This window comes from Charadrius vociferus, unplaced genomic scaffold (assembly GCF_000708025.1).
Source record: "Charadrius vociferus isolate BGI_N301 unplaced genomic scaffold, ASM70802v2 scaffold54, whole genome shotgun sequence".
NCBI classification, from domain to species: Eukaryota; Metazoa; Chordata; class Aves; order Charadriiformes; family Charadriidae; genus Charadrius; species Charadrius vociferus.
The window spans coordinates 1,643,428-1,667,180 of NW_009648350.1; the positions used below are offsets into that span (position 1 = coordinate 1,643,428).

The following is a 23,753-nucleotide window of genomic DNA, read 5'->3' on the forward strand; positions in this document are numbered from 1 at the left end:
ATTTGTGGGACCATTTTGTCAGTTTGCCAAAGCAGCTTCAGCTTTGGCCAGCTCAGCATCAATTTTAACCTTGGGAGGGAAGCAGACAGGTACATTTGCATGGGAATGAGTGGGTTTTGGCTGTTGATATCCACCTTGTGTGTGGCACAAAGGTCCTGGGAGGGGAGCACCGATGGAATGGTCCTTCCCAAGGCTGTGTGCATCCAGCACCTACATCCCTGTGGCTGGACGGTGTGGATTTCAGGGCAGTCTTGCTGGAGCCGACATCTGCCTGTTTTGTGACTGTTTCTGTAATGTTGGAAGCAAAATACCCAATGCCTTGTTGTGGCCAGTCTCTTTGAGTAGGACACGGAGTAGCTGAAAGTTCCCTCTGGAAGGCAGGGACTCAGCTTAGGGGTTCCCACTTCCCCATGGTGAGAACTAAGGGGAGGTCATGGGTTGGTTTAAAAGAAAATCCCCAAACACTCATGGAGCAAGTTGAGGTGTGGTGATACAGGTATCTTGTTTATGTTCCTTGAATGCACATTTCAGGTTTTATTTGTGTTGGAAGTGCTTTCCTTCTCTGCTGTGCCTGATGCAGCCCTGCTCCTGTTCGCTAGTGGCTGTGTCACAAAGTGTCCTTAATCCCAAGGACAGGACGAGTGTTTTGTTTCTGGGACCTCTGGTCCTGGCTTCCAGTGACACTGAATAGCAATCCTAACAAAGCTGCCTTTCCTACCTGCTGCTCTTATGTCTACAGAGGGAAGGAACTTGCTCCCAGATGCTTTGGGCTGGTAAAATTAGAGGGTTAATTTGTGATTGTGTTTGACTGTGGCTGTCACCTGCTCCCCTTGGGTGACTCCATGGGTTGTGTGGCTGTCCCTTCACTGCAGTCATTAGCAGTCTGGAGGATATCATTAGTGGTAGGCTTTTATTTCTGAGACGCTTAGCTCTCCCTCTGGAGTTCTACAGGGATAACACCACCTTTTCCTCTGTGTGTTGTGCTGGAAATGCAGATCATGCTGGTTTAACGAGTACCTTCCCTGCAAGACAGCTCTGTCCCTGGGCTCGTTTCGCAGTGTGTGGCAGTGATGCGTGTGTCACTGCTGGCACGTCCTGCTGCTCGGCCGGTCAGCCTTTGGCCAGCCCTGCTGAATTAGTTGTTTCTTGCTGTTCTCCCTGCAGTGCGTTACCTGCAAGAGACCTGGACTTGCAGCAGAAGTTAGCGGGTTAGAAAGTTTTTCTGCGCTTAGTGGTGTTGATGTCCTGCAGATGAGCAGTCCTGCTTACTTTCTCCAGCTCTCAAACACGCCAGGTTTTTTCCTGTCGCTTACAAGCGGACTTGGGAATGATTTTGGGGGAATCTTTTTCTGCAGCCCTGTATTGTGCTGAACTGTACCAGTGGCAAGGCACAGCACAGGAGAGGATAAGACCATGCGTTTTGAAGGCTGAAGCCCATTTTGGATAGCTGTGCAGGAGAGGACACCCACAGCAGCTGGCAGACAGGGACTTTGAGTTGTATTTCTTCAGAGCAGAAAAGGGATTTCAGGTTGCCTTCATCGGGTTAACAGCTCCATAACAAATAATTTCTTGGCAGATGTGAGCTCCTGCTCTTACAACCTTTATAGCTGTGGTGGAGCCTTGTTCATTTACACCAACTGGTGCTTGGTGCACAATTCCTGTCTGCCATCGTTCTCCCTTCATGGCTATTGCCTCTGCACAAGGCAGCTGGATAGGGGATAGGATTTGCAGATAGCATAAGTCTTTTGAGTCGACTGGCACAAGACTTTCATTACCTTCACCCAAACAGCGTGGCAAAATGGCACGGTGTATGGGTTGAACACTACTCTTGACATTGCCACTCCTGATCTGGCCAGCCACTTCCCCTCTGTGCCCACCTCCTTCCCATCCCAGTTTGTTATTATTTAAATTGGGGGCCATTTTTGCAGAAGCGCCTGGCTGACACTGCATTGCAGAGCCCTGGGATATGTCAGGCTCACTTCTGAAAGCTCAGCCTGTGCTCCTTTGCCCCAGAGGCACTTGTGCTAATTTTCTCCTGTGAGCAGTCGAGGTCAGAGACTGTCACTGTCCCGAACGCTCATGTCAAGCACGTGGATATTCTGGTCTGGGAGGCCCAAATGTTCATTGGCCCAAGTATTTGATGGCTTTAATTTTTGCAGAGGATGTGTTTCTTATTTCGTTGTTCAACGTTCATATTTTTCCTGTGTCTAACAGCCAGCAGTGCCCAGACCTGCTGGGTACCAGGCTGAGATGGGTGCTGAACAAACACAGAGCATCTGGCAAATGGCCTGTGTTTTTCCTCTACTTCTATTAGATTGCTCAAAGGCAGGGAGTGTGTTTTACAAGACTAATAGTTATTTGATACGCGAATTGGTTTGTGGCTTTGTTTGGGTTTTTTTTTCTTCCCTGTACAGAAGAAATGATAAAAAGTGTAGAGTACCTGCTTGCCTAGTGTAACTCGCTCAATTTTCACAGACTGAGCTCCAGACATGTACTTGTATGGCCCATGTATATCTGTGGCCTGTGTTTTGGTGGGTTTTTGTTTTGAGGTATTGGGAATTTTAGCCCTGTAGTATCAGACATGATACCAGCTACCTGCCTGAAAGGAAGCTCATCTCCTGAAGGGAAGCTTCGCTCCCTGCCTTGCCTTTTTTTGCTCTCCCTATATTACCATGATGAAATGTCAGCTTGCCACCAGCTTTGCTGTGGAGCAGATGTCTTCTTGTCATTACTGTTGTTGCAGGGTTTTCAGTGTTTATCCTGACTGTCTAGCTGGGCTGTTACAGCATTAACTGGCTCACATCACAGTGTGGCCATGCAGTTGCTGCACATCTGGAAGAGGATGTAAGCGCCAGTGCTCCCCAGTGAGTTTGTGTCTGCTGGGTCTCCAGATCAGCTCTTCAATGTGCCAAGGACAGCATCCCCCAGCAGTGCTTTAAACTAAGGAGAGGTCCTTGCAGAAAAAGTGTCTGGAAGCATGACTTCTTCACAGACATGGCCTGCTGAAAAGCTGGCTTGAGAAGAGCAGAACAGTTACGTGGAGTTTGTTCTTTCTTGGTCCTAAAACACAAGCTGGGATGCTCCATAGGGCAGGCTGCTCTTGTGGCAATGTGGTGACCGGGTTTGTACAGCAGGAAAGGGTTAGACCAGCGTTCTCCCCCACCCAAATGCATATTTCCTAGGAGATATGAAAAGAGTCCTGGGGAGGTGTAAGAACAAAGATGCTCTGTTTGCAAGAAGGAAATGTGAAAATGGTGGTTGCGGCCAGGGGAGGAGGGAGGCTGTGAGGGGTCCTGTTCCCCTGGGAAGGGTGCTAAAGGCTTAGAGGACTTCCTCTCCTGTTCAGTAAAGTCCTCTTGGGTTTTCTACAGTTCTGCTTTTGGGGTCACTTTGTGTTCCAGAAGTTGGGGGTTTTTTGATATTTTTTTTTAAATTTGTTCTCCAAACTCTTGAAGTCAGCCACTTTCCTACAAGTCCCTGCTGCTGCTTCACTCTGGCTCAGAAATGGCTTTTTTGCAGCTGTGACATTGTTTCCCAGATAACTTATAACAAGAAGAATTTTTTTGTTTTTTAGTGCATCTCAGCCTCCCAGCTCTTTGCAAGCGTTTCCTTCATTTTGGATGTAGGAGCAATTCAGCTGGTGGCCATGGTTGGCCTCGTGGAGCTGGGATGGAGCTGGAGTCTTTGCTGCGGCCTCGCAGAGTGAAGGGCCACGTGTAGCAGTAGCAGCGTTTGCTCTGCAGGGCTGCGTGGCAGAGGTTTGGCCACGGCTCTGGGTGTGAGAGTGGTCAGAGTGGCTGGCAGCCTTGTGCAGTGGTGGGGATTTGGGTTGATGCAAAACAAGTTGAGGTTGTTTCTCTATTTGTGGGCTCCATTGTGAAGCATGTCTAGAGAGAGCACCTTTTTGGGGGTGCTGGCACCATCCAGTTGTTGGTTGGTCCATGGTCAGAGGCATCTTCAGAGCTGGAAATACCCACTGATTTCTGAGCCTTGGCACTCAGCTGCTAGTTGCCTAAGTATCTCCTCTTGGCCAGTTTCATTCTGCATGTGGTTCTGCCCCTTTTGATTAGCTTTATGGCACTGCAGTCTCAAAATAAATGAATTAAAAACTAATTTCTTTATTTGGATCCCATAAACCCTTAATACAGCAATTTGCCCCATCCATCAACTGGCCCAATAAGGCCAAGCAAATCTGAAGGACTGGAGTGATTTCCTTCTCTAGCAGCTCTGCTCAGCCCCACTGGTTGGGCTGTTTCTGGGTTCATGTCCGTTCTTTGCATAATTACCGGTGATGAATGTATTTGTTGTATTCCGGTGTACATCCAAGTGAGGCACCAAAAAGGAATGGCTATAGGAAATGCTATTCCTACTACATTATATTGCATATCCAGCAGCAGCTTTGAGTGGGGTGCCTGAGGTTGTGCCTTTATTTTCATCTTCCTGGAAAGGTTTCCCCTGGACGTGTTGGCTGCCGTGGCAGATCATGCTCCTGTTTTTGTTTGGTTTTTTTAGTGCATTACCAGAAGATCATTCACCGGGACATCAAGCCTTCCAACTTGCTCTTAGGAGATGATGGACATGTCAAAATCGCTGATTTTGGAGTCAGCAATCAATTTGAAGGGAACGATGCCCAGCTTTCCAGCACAGCAGGGACACCAGCATTCATGGCACCAGAGGCTATTTCAGACACTGGCAAAAGTTTCAGTGGAAAGGTAGGTCTTTGCTCACAGTCTTCTGGGACCCCCAAGCATGGCACAAAGGGCAGCGCCACACTTGCATCCTTTACATGTTGCCCACCCAGGAATTGTGGTGGAGATGGGGCTGGTTAAGTAAAACCAAAGCTCTGAATCTGTGTTCAGTCCAGGCCAAACACATTGGTTGTTCTCTGGAGTGGGCAGACAGACTTTGCTGTGGATCCACTCTGCAGAGTAAAATAGAAAATGTTAAATGCATACAAATAATGTTCTGTGAATTAGTGGGAAAATCCACCTCATTCAGGTCTGTGTTGCATCTCACTTACTGCCTGCACATGCTTTCTTTCAGGCACTTGACGTATGGGCCATGGGAATTACGCTGTACTGCTTTGTTTACGGGAAGGTAAGCTGCCTTTCAGATGCTGGAGCCCTGCATGGGAGTGTCTGCCTGCATGGCTTTTGACTCATTCCTTTCCAAATAAAGGCAAATGTTAGAAACAAAGACCTACCTTCTGCAAGCTCCCATTTTCCTAAATCGCCCTGTGAGTGAGAAGGGGCTGACCTTGTGATCTGTGGAAAGGATGGTTTTTACAGTTGGCCTCTGTACTCAGACCAGTTGTTTGTGCTACAAACCCAGAGGAGCATCAGTAGCACCAACAATGGTTTGTCAGGGACTTATCCATATTGCCTCTATTTAGTAACAAGTCAGATAGAACATGGAGAGAGGCATAGGTTTGGTCCCAAGCCACTGCAGCACTTAGCAAACCAGATTACAGAAAGCTCTTGTCTGCCAGAGCTGAGCTGGGCCAGATGGAGACCGCTTTAGCAGAGCCAGCTCTTCAGAGCTGCCTTCTGCAAATTCCATGTCCTGTCATGGCTTTTCCCTCTCCTGTGGCCCACCCATCGTCTCCAAGGGTGAACAGTACAGCAGGTACATGTGGGCTGTGTGTGCAGGATGTTACCCCGAACCTCCTTTCCAAGCACAGACCACTGCAGATCCCACCCCACGGGCATAAGGCATCCAGCTCAGGGGTGAGAGGTGGCTGGGGGAAATAGCAGAGGCAGAGCTATCTCCATTTCTGGCGTGATATTGCTGACCTAAGTCAGGATGGAAAAATATTCTCTGACCTGTGTCTGTAATGATGTGCCATTTGGGCCAAATCCTCAGCTGAAAGGGTATAACCTTCATTTTATATTCTGGTGTAACCTCATGGTAATATTACTTCCATCTGTGGCAAGTGCTGGAGGAACAAAGAAGGGAATATAAAACCAAGCCCAAGGATATGTGTCTGTTCTATGTGTTCCTGTACAGTGAATATTGTGCATTTTGTACCTATTTTATATTTGATATTTTAATCTGGCCCGACAGGCTGGGACAAGGCCCACCAGCAGCCCACAGCTCACTAAAACAAGTGTACCTGCTCCTTCAGTTTTGACGCGGATGTTGATAGGGTCTGTGAATATGCTGCTCCTGCATCCTCCACAGTATTCACCACAGCTCAGTTAACCACCTCTCAGTCCTGCCTGCCCTGCCACGTAGGAAAAGCCAGAATCTAGGTCTAAATGAATGCAGTGTAAAAAGTCATGCTGAAGAGAAATATGCTTTGAATCCACATATCTGAATTTACAATAGAAAAACAGGTATTTCAATAGTAATGCCTAGCTCCAAATGGTGTTTGTCACACAGACCACAAAGCAGTGATACAAGCCAGCCATTATCAGGATCTCCATTTTTCAGAGAGTAAACTTCTGTTATGTGAATGAGAAATGCCTAAGTAGTGCCAAGATCTCTGACAACTGGAAAATCTTTTGTTTGTTTTACAGTGCCCTTTTATAGATGAATATATTCTGGGTCTTCATAACAGGATCAAGAACAAGCCTGTAGAGTTCCCAGAAGAGTAAGTAAACTTTACTCAACTACTGTAAAATAAAGTTCAGTTTTCAGCATTATTCACTGTGCAGCATAAATGCTGGTAGGTCACCACAGAGGGACAGACAAGGGCAGGTGAGGTCCTTCACATGGGATTTGTACAGATGTTGTCTAAGCATTACAGCTGCCTCTGCTGTTCCTGTGCCCATGTTGTGCAAACAGGGGCTACAGGAAATGGCTCCTGAAATCTTTGGAAGTGGAGGGATTTCGGTATGGGTGTAAGGAGTTCTGCCCCAGCTCTTGACCCTGGAGATGCTGGAAGTGTGGTTTGCTTGGGGTTTTGTGTTTCTCCCATGTGGTAGCCACTTGAATGATTCAATGTATTAGTTTTCAAAACCAGTGTGGTTTACAGACCTTGGTCTCAGTCTAAGAGAACACACGCCACTTCCATGGACTTACCTTGGAGCTGGGAGAAGTGTCTGATAGAAGGAGGCTTGTCCTGAGATACACAACCATGGTGCATCCCCACTCCTCTGCCTCCTCCAATACGCTCCAGGAAAACATGAGTTTCTTGTGTGCTGGCAGACTGGGGCTACTTATGAAAAAAGAAATTAATTTCCCTGTTTGATACTGAGAGGCTGTCCCCCACCCCGCTTTGGTCAGGGAAGGAGACCCATGTTGGCCACAGCCAGAGCTGTGTGGTGGAGACTGCTGGGCTGTGTCAGGTGGGATGGCCGGTTGCATGACTGTGTGCAGATGACTGGAGTGCGTCCTCTAACCTGCACCAGTGCGCTCAGGGGTGTGGGGGGACAAGCCAAGGCCACTGACATGCCACTTGAGCAGTGGGAAGTTCAGCGTTGAGGCACTGAGTGATGAGTGTTTATGGTCTTGTCAGATGAGGCTGGCAGGAGATGATTACACTCAATGTGTGCTCAGTCTCTGCTACCATGCCTTTCCCTTCATGTACTGGCCACTCCTCAGCATTTCCTCTATCTTCAGGACTCTCATGACTTTATGTTGGTGATTAATTTGTTTCTCCATGTTGCTATCAGATGAAGTAGCCAAAGTTGGACTCTTTATTTTCCTTCCAAAATCAGCACAGTAGTCAGGCAAAGAATTTTTACCCTTCTTTACCCAATTGCTCCTTCTAATAAAAACATAAAGATAAAATGACTTGATTTAAAACATGCATGAAGAAATTAAAACTCTAATAAAAGGCACATCTGGTATTAGAGAGGAAGGGAGGGATGTTGTCAGGCAGCCCGTGATACATGCACATATCCACCATTTATTACATGAATTTTTTGAGATGCTCACTGAATTTTTAGACACCTACAGCGAAGGGCTGGGCCTCTGCCTTGGCAGTCCCAGGCTTCCTTCTGAGTCTGCTGAAAGCAGTGGGTACTCAGGCTGTCTTATTTTAGACATTTTAGATGGGATGACTCATGCCCCAGGCTCCATGGGCTGTATTAATTACCTCTCCATTGACTATGAAGCACAGCCACTGCAGATAGCTCAGATGGAGCCATCTCTGCTCAGGCTGGTGGAGCCCACACTGAGGACTGTGTGGAGCACACCTCCCAAGGACCTGTGGCTGCAAGGTCAGGTTGCTTGTTACATGGCAAACACAGCCCCCCGTCATGGGTATGGAGCAATTCTGGCGAGCCAGCCCTGTGCCGTTGGTGAGGTTTTACAGCTAACCAGGCTTCAGGCATGAAGAGCAGGAAGGCTGTTCATGCCACGTTGCTGTGTTCCCACCGGTTGCTCTGCAGTCAGGGCAGGACTTTGTCTTGACATCACTGCAGGAAAAAAAAGTTGTTTATGTTTCCCTGGCAGTCTTCTCTCTGCTTGCTTGGATCCTGGCAAAATGCCCATCTTCTCTCAGCCATCAGATATTTGGGTTAGCAGTCAGCTTACAAGTGACTGTTCCCATCTGTCCCTGCAGTAAGTTATTAACATTTAATGGGCTAACTGGGTTGTGCTAAGAACCTTTTCTTCATTCAGACACTTCCTTCAGTGATAATTGGGCTGCATGATTTATTTGCATTTCTCAGTGACCTGTTCTCCCAGTCTAAAAAAAGCTGCACCCCTTGTTAGGTTATTGGAGGAGCAGAGAGTTACTGGGTGTTGACGGCTGTCTAAGCTATGTCTATTCGTTAGATAAAGGCAGTTACAGAGAGGCACATAAAGCTGGAATTCACTGGACTGGATCCACCCTGACCTCCTGCAGAATTAGCACCTCGCTACAGTTAGGAATATTTTGGTTTCAATTTATTTCACCATGGCTACCAAAGACACATTCCTCTTTGCAGACAGTCCATGGAAACTCATTGCGTGTTTCCTGACAACCTTTAGGACAGAGATGGAGCTGACTGTGCCGGCGTCATTGTCCCTTCCCTTCCCTTAGAGACGCTGGGATAAATATTTATCGCTCTGGAGTTCTTACTCATGTCAATGAGTCCTTGGCTTGACACAAGGTAAATGCGGTTAGCTCACTCCCTGATGATCCTGGCATGACTATAAAGCAACCTGGAGAAGTTTCTGTCCAAACATGTATTAAAAGAGACAGAAGCTCTGTGTAGTCCCTCCTGGTGAAGAGCTGAAGTCCAGGACAATATTCTCTGACCTGCGGGCACCCTGTAAAATGATCTATGGTGCTGGCAGTCCTCCCAAATGGGTGCTGAGCTCTGTGATACTTGGCCTCTTCCTGAGAGCTGTTACAGGATTCTGACTGTGAGAAATTCCAGATAGCGCAGGCTTTTCAGATGAAAAATGCCATTGGGTACAACATGCACCATGGCAGAACAGAGAGAAGGAAAACCAGAGACAGGGTGATGTGGTCTGTTACCTGGCTATAACCCACCTGAAATTTTGTGATCCTGTTTATGGGGCTTTTCCCTATGACGTTAATCCTTTGTTGTGTAGAAATCGATCTGGTGTGCAGAAGTTTTAGGCAATTATTTAAAATACAAGAAATGAAATATATAAAGTTGTTGCAATTTGGCACAGCTCTGATGTCAAGTATTTTAAAAACATCATCTCACCTGCATCTCAGTGTGTTCCTCCCATAGGAGTTTGTTTATTCTGACCTGCTAAATGCACTGTCACTCCCCATAGCTGTTCCTCTGTGCCTGGAGCCTATCTCCAGAGCAGCACAGTTCTTCACATTCCTACCTAAATCATCACATGCAGTGCAGCCTAGGAAATGGGAAGTCTCTGAAGACTTATCCTGCCATTCCTCTTGTCTGGGCCATATTGCTTGTGTACTGCAGACCCTTGACGCACTCTGAAAGTGTTCAGACTTTAAATTGAACCCACTTTCTACCCCTGCCCATTGAATGAGCAGTGTTTCCTTGTGGTTGTTTAAGATCACGTAACCAAAGTCCACATAAAGTGTTCATAAATTATTAAACAGCAGCTTTGTTGTCATCTGACTATAATATCCCTTACTGTCGTGTGGTCTTCAATTGGGTTTATAATAGTTTATTCCGCCCTCTGCTTGTGAGGGGTGCAGAGGAGGTGAGCACAGCACCTGGTCCTCATCAGTGTTTTCAATCTGAAATCCAACCCTGCTGGGGAGTGACATTTTATGCTGCCAAATCCCATCTCCATGCAGAAACACAGCTCCTCAAAAGTCATTTGTGATACAGACTTTCAACTGCCTAATATGATTCTGTCATACGCTGGCATTTTATTTCAGTAGCACTTTGATCATACAGATCAAGTGTGTTTTAAAGACATTGCCTGCATCATTAGCAACAGAATTCATTGAAATCTCTGGACTGGAAGGACAGACTGCAGGACCACGGGCTCTGTGTGAATAGGGTGGCTTCTGGGTTCAGGCAGATGCATTTCTTTTAGTCATGTCTGTTCATTGTCTCCTTTTGTTACCCCAAGGCTGAGCTGTACAGGTAGGAAATACTGAGTTACCAAACTGGCTGCCATCAGTCTTCATGGAAACAATTTAATTAACACAACCTGTAAGCTTAGCTGGGAAGTTGAATGTCAGATGGGGATGTTTCTTCCAGCGTGTGGTTGCACATGATGCAGGTTCTGCATATCAAGTTCTGCCTTTCTTGTATCGCAGAGCCCAGCTCCAGTTCTGCCCTCAATAACATGATGTTGTCCCAAAATCTGTTCTCTGTAACTCCCCTGTAATGTGTTGTCTTCAAAAATGTCCTGAGATCTATTTGCCTGATCCCTTGTGCTGCCTTTTGAGTGTGTGTAGCTGTGTTAGTTGGCAGAACAGGATAATCAAACCCCATAGCAGTGACCGTGATGCCTGAGAAGGAGCCAAGCCAACTAGACCTTCCTTTCACAAGCTGGGTTTGCAGAGAAAAATACTTTCTCATCAGACCAGATTCTCTGCCGAGTAACTGCAGTAAGGACTATGCATGCCTTGAGCACTTACAATTCCCCCGTTAACTGTATACTTGCTGTTTTCTTTACTCAGGGCACAGATAAGTGAAGAGCTCAAGGAACTGATCCTACGCATGCTCGATAAAAATCCAGAAACAAGGATAACAGTCCCTGAAATTAAGGTAAACTGGACATTGATATTATACTTCTTTGTCTCAGATGATTTTGTTGTTCCTTTGGTACCTTCTAATGAGGCAGAGCTGTTCCCGGTGTTTGTTTTGGGAGCTTTCTCTGGCATACCGCCTTGGAAAGGGAGAGTGCTCATTTTGCAGCATGTAACAGCTCTGTCACTGCTGCTTGCTTGGGGAATATTGACAAAACCTTTCTTGTTTACTTATTTAAATTAAAATTACTCAAAAGCTGACTGATCCTCGGCAAATCCCCAGGAATTGACACTGTCCTGGCAACTGCTAGCTGCACAGCCTGTGCTGTCACTGTTGGACCTGTGTTACAGGGTCTTGAAGCGTGTTCCTTGTCTGGTGCTTGTGTGGTCAATGGCCCCAAAGCAGCACATTTGTTTCTATCAGCTTTACTTGGGGGATGCTTATTAATACAGGGAACAACTAGGACTGGTAGAGCACAGTGCTTCGCGGGGTTTGGCTTCATTCTGGTTTTGCCTGGGCTTTCTGTCTTCCTGTCACTCCTCACCGAGACCTCAGACCTGCTGGAGGCTCTCAAGATTTCCACAGAGATCCATCAGCATCCTCTGTGGGGCGTACAACTCTTTTCTGGTTTGTATCAGGCCAACACCAGAGCATTTGTCACCAAAGCTGACAGTAGGAAGGTTGGACTTTGAGAAGAAATGTGTTGTTGCTTCCCTCTGTGTCCAGGAGGCCACAGCTGGTGATGGTGGGAAGTGCTTTGGAGCTGTATTAAGTGATTTTGCTTGGCAGCTCTTGCAGGTACTTCCTGGGGAAATCTGAGCCCTGTAAGAACCCTGGGGAGAACAGCAAAGCAGGGTGCTGGATCTTATCCCTGGCCCTGCACTGAAGATGCTTGGTGTGCTTGAGGACATGCATTTGAAGCTGAAAAAGCATGTGCGTCTTGAGCCAGGCTGGGCTCTGGGCTCAGCCCAGGGCCTTGAGCACTGTTTTTCTCGTGTTCTCAACGAAGGAAACCATCCCATGAGCGGCAATAGAAAAGGGGAGCTTTCTTGTGTTGTTCCCCCAAGTAAGGCAATGGCCAAGCAGCTTCTTGGGAGAGGTGGCTGTGGAGTTACTGACACCATCACTGAAGGCCCTGGCCAGAGGAATCCAACCCAGGAGTACAGGAGAGCCTGACATGTACAATCCAGACAAGGAGATGGCACACTCCTTCCATATTTGTATTCATAGACTAATCCCACGGAGCTTCTTTGCTTTGAAGGTAGCATACAGCTTGGCTGCATGGCATCAGAGCTCTAGCCTTGGCTTCTTGCATAGTCAGATGTTTCTAGGCTGTTCCAGGCCACCGCCACATTCTGGATTCCTTCTCTTTGTTTTCCTCTGTTTCATGATTCCCTCCTCTTCCTCTTTCACGTTCCTTCCTTGTAAGATAAAATACTGACATGGCTGCAAACGATCTTCTGCTGGTGAGCATTAGTTCCATGCTGCTTCTCATATGTGAATTTATAGTTAATAAGTCTTCTCGTATTTATGGTTGATAAGTCTTTGATGTCAGCATTGAAGATAAACATGGCAAAAGCTGGAAGAAGGCAGTAAAATTATATAAGGGGATTAGGCTGGACAAATATCTTAACTGCTCCAAGCAGCTGGGTTTGAAATTGCTGTTCATTATCAAAATAAATCAAGCAAATCATTTCGTATGAGGAACATTGAACATACATCTAGGTAGTCCTCTCCTTACCCAAAATATTTGCAAGTTCCAGGTAGACTGTAGAGTTTAATGGACTGGTTTCACTTAAGGCTGGGCGTGGTGATGTGCCTTTGAATTGAGTTATTATAAGCACAAATAATGTTCTTTGGAAAACACAATGTAAGTGCTGTAAAGCAGCTCATCGCGAAGCCCTTGGAGAACACTCTAGACACCTGCATCCAGCTCATCAGAACGGCAGTAGGCAGTAAGCATCTATCCCAATTAAACTCCTTGTCTCGGAGGGTGAGGCAGGCCTTTCTAGCACCAACACTGGAGGATGCTCTCTCTGACAGGCAAAATGTCCAGCCTCGGATGTGGGTAGCAGAGACCCTTGCCCTGTCCTGCTGTCACCTCCCTTCCACAGCAGCAGGGCAACAACAGGGAGGGATGGTGGAAAACCACCTCCTCACTCCTTTGTGTGGGTGTGTAGAGGTTTACATGGTGTCCAGGTGGCAAGGTGTGTTATTTCGCTATTTATGTAGGCAGAAAGCCATTCAGGTAGCATTAGGCTGCAATATTCAGGTCCAAGTATTAAGTGTCTAAACCCTTGTTTGTGCAGATGCATAAATGATCTTGATTCTCCCAGGCAGAGAGCATGTGTAGCCATAGATTCAAATGTGCGTATTAGAGGGAAAAGATGAAAAGGCTCTGGCTAACTTGGATTTTCAAAGTGTTTAAAACTTGATTCAGAGGGTGTTGTGTTTCTTCTGGTTGGTGGCAGTGGGTGTGACAGCACTGGGCATTGGGGGATACCATCTGGCCAGGCACCAGATTGCAGCGATTTCCAAGGGAGCTGGTTGAGATGCATTGCTGGAAGTGGAAAATGGAGCAGTACCAACAGCTTACCCCCGTAATCAGCCCTGTGCCCCCAGTTCTCTCTCACCGCTGACATCATAGCACTCTGGAGAAGGGAGAACTACCGCTGTCTCTGTGTTCCTCCCAACACAGGTGCATCCATGGCTAACGAAGGGTGGTGAGGAGCCTCTGCCACTGGAGGAAGAGCACTGTACTGTGGTGGAGGTGACGGAGGAGGAGGTGAAGAACTCTGTCAAGACGATTCCAAGTTTGCCAGCTGTGGTATGTATAAATCACAACTGCATCCTCTGCATTGGTCAACAGCATGGTACCCTGCTGAAGCTTTCAACTGGTGAAGGAGGCTTGGAGAGGGTACACGTGTGCTCCTGGCACGAGAAACTTGGCCTTTCAACCCAGTATGAACTCTATGTCTCTGAGTAGCGCAGCAGCCTGACTCTGCAGGGCCTGACCGTGTGAGCAGCCCTGTTTATGTCTGTCTGGCTGCTCTTATAAGAGCTGTAGGGTCACACCCTCAAAGTATCTGGCATCAGACATCCCAGGACACCAGAAGCATCGCAAGTGTGGTTTGTTTCATTAATCTAGAGCTTGCAAGATGCCTCATTTGGATCTTCAGAATAAAGGCTCCAAACCTGGAGGTGACCTGGCCAGAGAAGCAGGGAGAGGACATCTGCTAGTGGAGTATGTAGCTGGCACTTGCCTGCCAAACTTGGGGCACCACAAGTGTGTGTTCAGGGCTCTCTTGGCAGTCTGTGTGCAGCCAGATGGAGGTCTGCTCTAAGTAATTATTATGATGCAGGTGTCTTAAGGGGTTCCTTGTACTGGGGAGGGGGGTGCTCAGCACAATGAGGACCCATTTTCAAAATTGTTGTGGTATGATGTTAATACAGACCCTTGCCCCAACAGCCAGCCGTGGGAGTGAAAACCGTCCTTTCCCTTTGACAGCAGGACCTTTGCCTTTGCTCTAGCAGGAGCTTCTGCACAGTGCCTGCCTGGGAGGATGGCCCAGGAGAGATCCGGTGCCTCTTTCCTACTAGCTTGGACCACCATGAAGTGGCAGGCAGTGGTCAGCAGCATCTGCCTCGCCTCTGGCTAGCAGTGGTGTGTGTCCAGGGGTCTGAGCTCACTGCCTGAGGGAGTGGCTTTGTCACCACCTGGAAGTAAGATAACTGTTCTGTGGGTTCCTTTGGTTTGTGCTCTAGCTGTAATGCTGTTAAATGTCTGTTGAATTATTAAAGAAGCTGTTGTTAGACTCCTTTGAACTAGCTTCAAGGAGTCAGTCCTGCTGTTCTCACTGGTCTGTTTTTCTTCCTCAAAGATTCTAGTGAAGGCCATGCTAAGAAAACGCTCCTTTGGAAATCCGTTCGAAGCTCAGACGAGGCGGGAGGAGAGGTCCATGTCTGCTCCAGGGAACTTACTGATGTACGTATATACAGCCTTGCCTTGTACATGCAGAGTAGAGGTATGTGGGGAGGATGAAGGAAGTAGTTTGCAAATCTTTTTTGTAGCATTTAAGGACAAAAGTCCCTTCTAAATCAAACACTGAAGATAAAATCTACCTCAAGTTCTCTAAGATTAAAATACAGTGCATTAAAGCAGCCTAAACACTCTTTTTATAGATGTAGTTCTCTCTGTAAGATGGGTTTGGCCTAAACATACGTAAGATGCTAAACTTGGGTCTGGTTTTTAACCTGCTAGTTTATAGTATATTGTGATCGACGATCCATTAGAGGTTGATGAACTAAACCAAGTTAAATTAGAATCTAGTTTAGATATGTATTGGAGGGTTTAATTCTTTCTTTTTAATGAACAACAGAAAAGATACCAGACAAACAGTTTGCATGTTTTATAAACACAATGAGATGATGTGGTTTATCTTTGGTCTGGGGCCCAAATCTGGGCAGAGACACTGTGGAGACACATGGGCAGACAGTGGAGAACACTTTATTGTATGTTTTCTCAAAAGAAAAAGCAGTATTTTTTTCACGCTGCCAGTTATGAAATATTGGAGCACGTTGCAACAGGATATTTTGGAGGCTGGATATAAATGGCTATATTGGGATTAAAAAGGGAATAGACAAACTAATAACTATTAGATGCATCAACAATTTTTAAACACAATGGTCTGGATGTACAGGGGTTGGGCAAGGATTCCTCTGGCCTGTATTTGGTTCTTACTCTTTCTCCCTCGTTTTTGTTACTGGTCGCTTTCAGAGCCAGGGTTCTGGACCATCAGTCCAGTTGATAACATCTGGACAATTAGCCTGACCTGGAACAACTATTTTCATGTTCTTACCTCACAGGATCTGTATGGCTGTGGTTCACAACAAAGCTGTGCGGTCCCAAAATGTCCTCTTTCACCCAAAATCCCAGCACCATGCTTAGCAGACTCCCATGAGGCTGTGTGAAGAGTCTCACTGCAGCTTTGACAATGCAAATAGAGGAGTCTGTCTCATGAGTGTGTGGGGATTTCAGGGCTCAGCTCAATTAAGGATGATGATGCTTTAGGGCCCAACTGTATCGGAGACTTCAGTAAAGGCTTTGCCTTTGAGATCCAAGACCAGTTAATATTAGACAGCAGTTTAACAGTAAAACAGCCCATAGACTGAGTGCTGCTGTAGGGACATATCTGAAGAGTATGGCAGTCACTGCTCCTTTGCTAGCTTAGCACAAGGGATTTGTCCTCACTTGTTTCCCTTGGCTCATTGCCTTCCAAATTAGTTATTGCTAATTTGACACACGTCCGTGCCCATATCTTCACTGTCATTCCTGGCCATGGTGTTGCCTTTTACTAAATTTGAAGAAAAACGTATTGTATACTTCCCACTGTCCAGGACAGCTAATTCAGCACAAGGCAGGACTTCTTTTCAAGCTCTGCCTGAACTGATGTTTCAAGGTGGTCTGCTGTTCTAGTACCTTGGACCTGTTTACAAGAGGGACCTGTTCTCTTCCATCTTCATTTGAGATGCTTGAAAGCCCATGCCACTAACCAACTGGTGGAAACGTTACCAATGTCTAATCCCTTTTTAAATCTTTTTAGGCCTTCAAGATAAGCTGTAAAACTTCACTTTTTATTTGCCTCCTTTCTAAAGTTGCTAGTCAAATTCTTTTCAGCTTATACAAAAACAGCATCTTCCCCTGTCTCTACTTACTTCAGTCCCATGTTTGCATTCAAGCTGCTTGTATAGGACTAAAAGATTTCTGAAAACTGTGTATGATTTCCACTGTTGTGCTGCTGTGTCCAGTGTGCTTGTTTTACAAAGACATATCAGGTCTGGGATGGAGCTGTGGGTGTGCTGGGCTGACCTCTGCCCAGCAGTGTAAGCACTTAAAAATGTCCAAAAAGCACGTGAATCGTCTTTGTGCCAGTTCTCCACTGCACTAACCCCTGCACTTATTTTCTCAGTCTCGTGCCATCAGTGCCAATTTTTGGCAGTAACAATTGACTTTATCCTAAATTAATTCATGCACAACTGGAGCTTTGAGAACCCATATCAAAACGCTTCTGTTTAAAAGACAGACATTTGTTAGGTCTCTTCAACAATAGTGTCATATATTAAACATTGCAGCAAGGGTGTTTGTTTTTTTTTAAGGAATGTGGATTATTATTTCAAACTTTGAAAAATGCTATACTAGTTGAATCTAATGAAAATTGCTTTAAATTTAAATAGATTTGTTGAATCTAATGCATTGATTTTAAGTGAACTGAGTCTAAATGGGAATGTTCATTGTTCAGTGAGTTATTTCTTGATTACAGTGTTATTTCCGCAGGGGCAAACAGAGCTAGACACTAAGCCCATCCAGTTCTTAATTCATAGTGGGTTGTTCTGCAGTAAAACCACTCTTAATACACATATAAAATGTAACATCAGTGCAAATATTATGAATAGCGCTGTGTTAGTTAAAATAAATTTTAAGTGGGTCTGGATGACTATAAATTTCTAGGACCTAGCAGGAACAGATAATATTGTTGTAGCATAAAGGCTCAGCAGAATTCCTGCATGTCGGGCATCGTTTCCACCCCTGTAGCTGGACAGGGCACCCCACAAGTGGGACTTGCCAGAAGGGCAGCACCCACAGCCATTGCTGCTTTCTGGCCACACTGCCGCGTGGTTGCCCACAAGGAGCCAAGAGAAAAATGAGCCACTTGCCAAGGTCCCAAGCTTTCCACCACACAGCTTGTCCTCCCCAGTGGCAGTGTCTTTAGAGAGAGGTAATATTGCTCTTGTAAAATTGCATCTCCTTCCAGTTACAGGTAGAAAATAACTTCTTGTGTTTCTATATAAGAAAAAAAAAAAGCAATTAGGAAACTCCAATTTCACATTCAATTTATTTAATTAGGCTGCATGTGAAATTGCCAGAGCTCCACTCACTGCTGCTTCAGGCTTCTTACATCTGTGCCCATACTGAGAATATATTTTGCAGGAAGTCCTCTGACAGCTGAGTCTGCTTTCTGGAATTTGATGCCTAATTGATGGTCCTTAATGGATCTGCCCTTTAAGAAAATAGGAAGAGAAAGGAGCCAGTTTAACAGCTCACTCTTTGGGATTTGGAGAGGGGGAAATTGTAAAATGTGGTGTGCTTTTTTTTTTTTTGTGTGTGGTGATGGTGTTTTTTTAATTTCTCCCTGCATTACCTGTACAGAGTGTGCTGGGCTCTGTTCTTGGAAATGCTTCTTGCAGAAGTCTTTGTGATAGCGGGAGGTCTTTCATGTTTGCCACAGCTTTTGTCCCTTTGGAGGACACCATTAAGGCACCAGTGGTTTGAAATAGTTCTTAAATTAGTACTGGGAGGAGAGAGGTCTTTTTTAGCACTCCTTAGACCTGCAAGAAGCAAATCCTCTCCTGGGTGTTATTTACTGGTTTGTTTAGTAGCATTGAAAAGTTAAAAAGGCAGCTGTTAAAATGGTACGCACATTCACCAGATAGAAGGGAACTAAAATGAAGATGCCTCAGTTTAGCAATTCTCGTTTTACACCGGCTGCCTCTCCCACAGCAGCACCTCTGCACACCTAGAAGCCGTGTGAGTGCTGCCGGCTGTGACTTTGTCCTGTGAGCTGTGCAGTGGCCAGGGCTGGGTGTCCAGGCGGTATGGGATCCTGCCTTTCATGGAGGATCTCCCAGAGGATGTAGGGATTCACTGAGCCTTGCAGATCCTGCAGACCATGGCCACATTCAAGCCTGCCATTAATGGTGGCTGCAGAAGCAACTGATAGTTTCTAATTTTTGCAGTTGCAGAGTATTTTTTAAACCTAGCTGTTTAGCATTTACAGCTAAGTTCTGGGTTTCTGTTAGCAGTTTTTGCTACATTTCTTCTGCCTGTTCCAGATTTCTCCTAATTGAGTCAGCACTGGCTTCACCACATTTTATTACTCTCATTTATTGCAACTACTACCTATCAAATTAATTGCTGTGTTTTGACAGACCCAATTTACTTTCCCATTATGGCTGCTATTACTATTGATGAAATGTGGTTGTCAGCTCCTGTACAGGGGATCAGTCTGTATGTAGAAAGCCTACCCTCCTTCCAGCCTTCCCAAAAAGAGAGCAAAAGAGCCGCCACTGCCCTTAGGGCTATACTGTCCATGTAGGCTGGGCATGAGGTAGCCAACAGGGAGAGGGAGGTAAGAAAGTGGCTGCCCCAGGTCTCCAGGCAGAAACAGCTTCTCCCAGAGCAGCAGAGAGGTACCTGCCTCAGGGGGCTTTGTGCTGAGAAAGTCCCAGGGCTCGGTGCCGTAAGGCGGCTCAAAAATAGGCTGCAGAGATCCCTGTAGGGCAGCTGGGTTTACAGCATCGTCTTTGACAAGAGAAGGGCTGCAGGTTGGGTTTAAATTTGCCAGGTGTTTCCACTGAAGATGTCCCCTTGGTGTCTGCTGCTGCTCAGTGTCTGTCTCTCCAGTCTGGGGAAGATTTCAGATAGGTACCATATAGATGCTGTTAGAACAGAGTCAAACCCAACCAAAAGCCATATCAGTTTTCACTGCAAAGAGAGAACTGTGTCTTGTGGGAAGAGCCATGCCCCACGGTGCAGGCAGATATCCTCACAGTCTGCCGAAGGTCCGAGGCACCGACTGTGGCACAGGATTTTCCTCTGACAAAGACCCACCCTCAGCCAGACCCTCCAGCGAGTGGCCCTGTGCTTGTGAGGCTCTGCCCGTGCTGAGCGCAGCTGCTGCATGCCACATTGCATGTGGGGTGATGCCATGACTGTGACAGGACACAAAACCCCCAGGGGTACTGAATTACACAGCCCAGGAAGGCACAGCTGGGCATCGGCAGTGTCTGGATCTTTCAGCAGTGGTAGGGGCTGGAGTGGGTTCGTACCAGTGCTACCAGTAACCGTCCTCATCTGTCCTTTGAGCTGCAAGTAAATGTGACAGCTGCTCCATCCTCATTTCACTCTGCTTGCTAGGCTTGTTAGGTACGGAAATACAAGCTCCTTTGCCTGCTGCCATCATCGTCATGATCACTTTCTTCCTTTGTCTCATTGTTTTGCTCTCAGGGACAGACTCCTCTTAAACACATCTGTATATTTGCATCCATCTTTAAGGTAATTCAGTGTTTGTGTTTCCCCTGGGTGCTGTAGAAACGTGTGTCCTCTCCTCAGCCTGTGTGATTTGTGTCGTAGCGAGAGCGTTTGGCTCCATCCCTCCTTCCTGTAGGAGCAATTTTACTGCAGTAATTCTGTGTGTGTGACACTAATGTTTATGTATACTTTTATCATCATTATTATTATTATTTGTGGTTGTTTGGTGTTTCAAGCCTTCTTTGGGGAGGGACGGGTGAAAAAAGCCAGTTGGGTTTTAGCAGGAACTGCTGCTCAGCCCCATGTTCATGGAGGAAGAACCACAGATTTTGGGAAAGGCTGAGGATGAACTTTGTAATTGGGGCTCAAGTTTAATATTTAGTGGTTTTACAAAAGAAATAAGAGCGAGAGCCTTCTCTGCTCTGAATGCTTCACCGCTCCCCTACGCTTCTGCCTCTGATGCCGTGCTGGGAAGGCTCTGGGCTGACCAAAATTGTCTGCTCTGTGCGACCGACCACCCCACCTCAGACAGGGCTTCATAAAAACAGTCATTTGTCTGACCAGTTGCACAGACCCTTCTAGGAAAGGGTCCAATTAATTCTATTAAATAACAAAGTAACATTCAGTGCAAACCATGACAAACTGCTTACAAACCTATCAGTATGAAGTCCCAGGATCTAGTTTTTAGGCAGGATGCAGCCTCCACCCAGGCCTGGGGTGATCTGGTCTGGGGAAATAACCATGTGCCTCTGAATACCTTTGGGAGCAGCTCCACCGCTCTGGAGACTCTGGCTGGCGTGGCTTACCGCTCCAAGATGAACGGATGAGCCAGAGCCAGGGTGCCGTTTGCTCCCAGTGAGGAAGGACTTGCAGAGATTCTCCAAAAATAGTTGGGAGAAGTCAGGCAGAGGAGGATGGGGACTGATGTGGTGCTGTTGGTGACAGCTGATGCCGCTGCCTGCTGTTACATTTTTCATAGAGAACTTCCTCATGAGGAATGGCCCTTTTTCTTTCAAGATGTATTTCAGGAGTGACTGCACAGCCCTGCCATGGTTGGTTTGCCCCCCAAAGTTTGCCCATGTCCTCAGCAGACAGGAAGGGGGACGTCACCAGCCTAGATGAGGGCAGATTATTGGTATTAAATGGGGACTCAGTGGAGGAATTAAGCACTTACCAGGAGTGTGTGTAAATGCTGTGATTCGGCTCTTTGTAGGTTGTCCCACTCCATCCCTCTGCTGTGCTGCCTGTGTTTCGGAGGGAAGTGCTGTGAGGCTCGTTTCTTGCTGGGCATGAAACTGTAAATACCCAATGGCTGTGATCTTCCTGCAGCCACCGCACTTATCAGCGATCTGGTCTCTTAGATAATCATACAGGCCAGGCTTTGCTCACCTGAGATTTAAAAAAATGTAGCAGAAACACAGTCTTATTCCTTAAAAAGAGTTATTTAATGGAGACTCATGTTCAGCCTCAGGCCTCACAGCACGAACCCCGGCTCCCATGCAGACTACAGAGCGCTTATGCCTTGATCTCAGCTGCTGTACGTGCAACCCGAGTTTAGCTGATATTCACCACCGTGCACAGCTGGCAGGTCAACCCGTTTTGTGTTGCACCCTTCCCGTGCTGGCACAAGGCGTTCGGAGAGGCAGAGGCTGCTCGGGGAGCATCGAACGCACCCCAGGCACAGATAAGGCTCGGCAGGACACGCCAGGCAGCTGCGGGCAGGGAGCTGTGCTGTGCCGGAGAAAGGAGCATCTGCTCCTGTATGGGGTGATGAATCATTTAAAGAGGGTGATGACATGCACCAAAGATGGGACTGTTCCTCAACCTCTGCCCTCCAGGGAAATAGTCCATGCTCCGGGTTCAAGGTCAGGTTTATCGCAGGGCTTTGCTGGAGCAGAGGGGGAAGGGAAACACGATTTTGATTACTTCTGGTTTCTTCAAAAATTGGCACAGCCCTATGTGTGCTTTCAGTGTCATTCCCAGCCAGACAATAACCCCGGAGCCCCAAACCTACACTTCCCGAACGCTGCTCCAGGCAGAGCTGCACTGACTCTCCACTGCCGAGTTGGCTTGTCCACCCAGACTGATTCTCTTGCAGCTGGGCTGGTGTGAGCGAGGCCGGACACCCTGGGGGACACGGATGCTTGGGGGTAGCATCACCTCCCTTACGCTGTGGGTATCTTCACATCTTCATGATGGAGAAACAGGTGTTTTAGGTGCAAGTCAGCTGCCTGCCATAGGTCTCTGCTATGGGGTGATGTGGATGGCACCTGGAGGTGTCACGTTTTCTCCATTCAGCCTAGAGCAGTGACAGCTTTCCTTGGCCAAATCTTAGTCACAGGTCATCATATGGATGGCTGGGTTGGGTGGAGGTGTTCCTCCTCAAGGCTGCCTGGGGTGCCAGAGCTGGCTTTGCCCCGGCAGAGCCAGTGGCACAGACCCACTGACTGCGCTGGAGTGAATGCAGCTGGCAGCAGGGCTTGGGCTGCCCACGGGCTCGTGGAGCAGAGACAGCAGTCACCGTGTGCTGTGGCTACAGCATCCCAGGGAAGCGGTGGCAGCATGTACACCACCACATGCCATTCAGCAGTGCAACTGGGCCTGTGGCTGGTGCGGCTGCCAGCACGGCTGAGGCTTTGCCGGGCTGGCTGGCTCAACTCAGAGCCTGTAAAAGCCCCCCAGCCTGAGCCAGCAAAATGCCCCATCAGCCTAAATGCCTCCACTCATGCTTGGGAGCAATGCCCTAAACAGCTCTGAGCCTGCCTCTGTGCTGGCAGAGCTAAGGTGTCCCGTCCCACCTCTGTCCCATCTCACCACAGCAAAGCTCAAGCCTTCTACATAGGAAGACACTGAAAATTGAGTGGGGAAACAGGCTTGAAGCTATCATGGTGTATGTACAATGCAAGTTACTTTGGCTGTGTTTTAGGGACTGCTGCTGTCATGTGCTGAGTGGTGTTGGGGACCAAACTCACAGAACTGGAATCAAACAACTGCTGCATAAGGAAGCATCCAGTTTTTATTTCCTTGTACAGCAGAGCTTTGGAGAAACAGTTACAGTGTCAATCCATCTGATTTAAAGAGAAAAAAAAAACAAACAAAAAAACCCCAAACAGACTAAAGAAAAGCAAACTAGAACTCCCCAAATACAAACTAGATAATGTGGAAACATTACTGATGGGCTGCAAGACTTTCTCCAACAACCAGATACCTCTTCGTGATGCTGCAGCCAGGAGAATCCACTTCCCTTAGGGATGTGCAAAGCTCGTCCTTGGGGCGCAGAGACCAAGCAAGTGCATAGGCACAAGTTGCATAGGACTGCAGCGCATCGAGCTGGGATACTGCTGAGCTGTTTATGGGGTACCAGCACAACAGGCTGGTTCTTTGCTATTCCCTCTTAGTATTGAAGTTGTCAACCTGGGTTGCCTGTTGGAAAAAAAGACCCCCTGCTTTATTTCTTGCATTGCTGTGTGCCTATAATCTCTTTATTTCCTTGCCATTCATGTAGAAAACAAGGGAGCAGAGAAGGAGGCAGGGACCCAGAGCTGCCCGACGTGTGTGAAGATGAAGCTACATCCTGA

At 47.0% G+C, this 23,753-nt stretch overlaps 1 protein-coding gene across 1 annotated transcript in view; it reads left to right on the forward strand.

The window, feature by feature from the left end:
• CAMKK1 (calcium/calmodulin-dependent protein kinase kinase 1, alpha) overlaps positions 1–23,753 on the forward strand; it is a 61,097-nt gene extending 37,344 nt beyond the window's left edge. The window contains exons 9-15 of the mRNA XM_009885110.1: positions 4,513–4,712; positions 5,044–5,097; positions 6,519–6,592; positions 11,018–11,105; positions 13,786–13,914; positions 14,969–15,072; positions 23,681–23,753. Coding sequence (XP_009883412.1) covers positions 4,513–4,712; positions 5,044–5,097; positions 6,519–6,592; positions 11,018–11,105; positions 13,786–13,914; positions 14,969–15,072; positions 23,681–23,753 — 722 coding nt within the window. The remainder of the gene's footprint in view (positions 1–4,512; positions 4,713–5,043; positions 5,098–6,518; positions 6,593–11,017; positions 11,106–13,785; positions 13,915–14,968; positions 15,073–23,680) is intronic.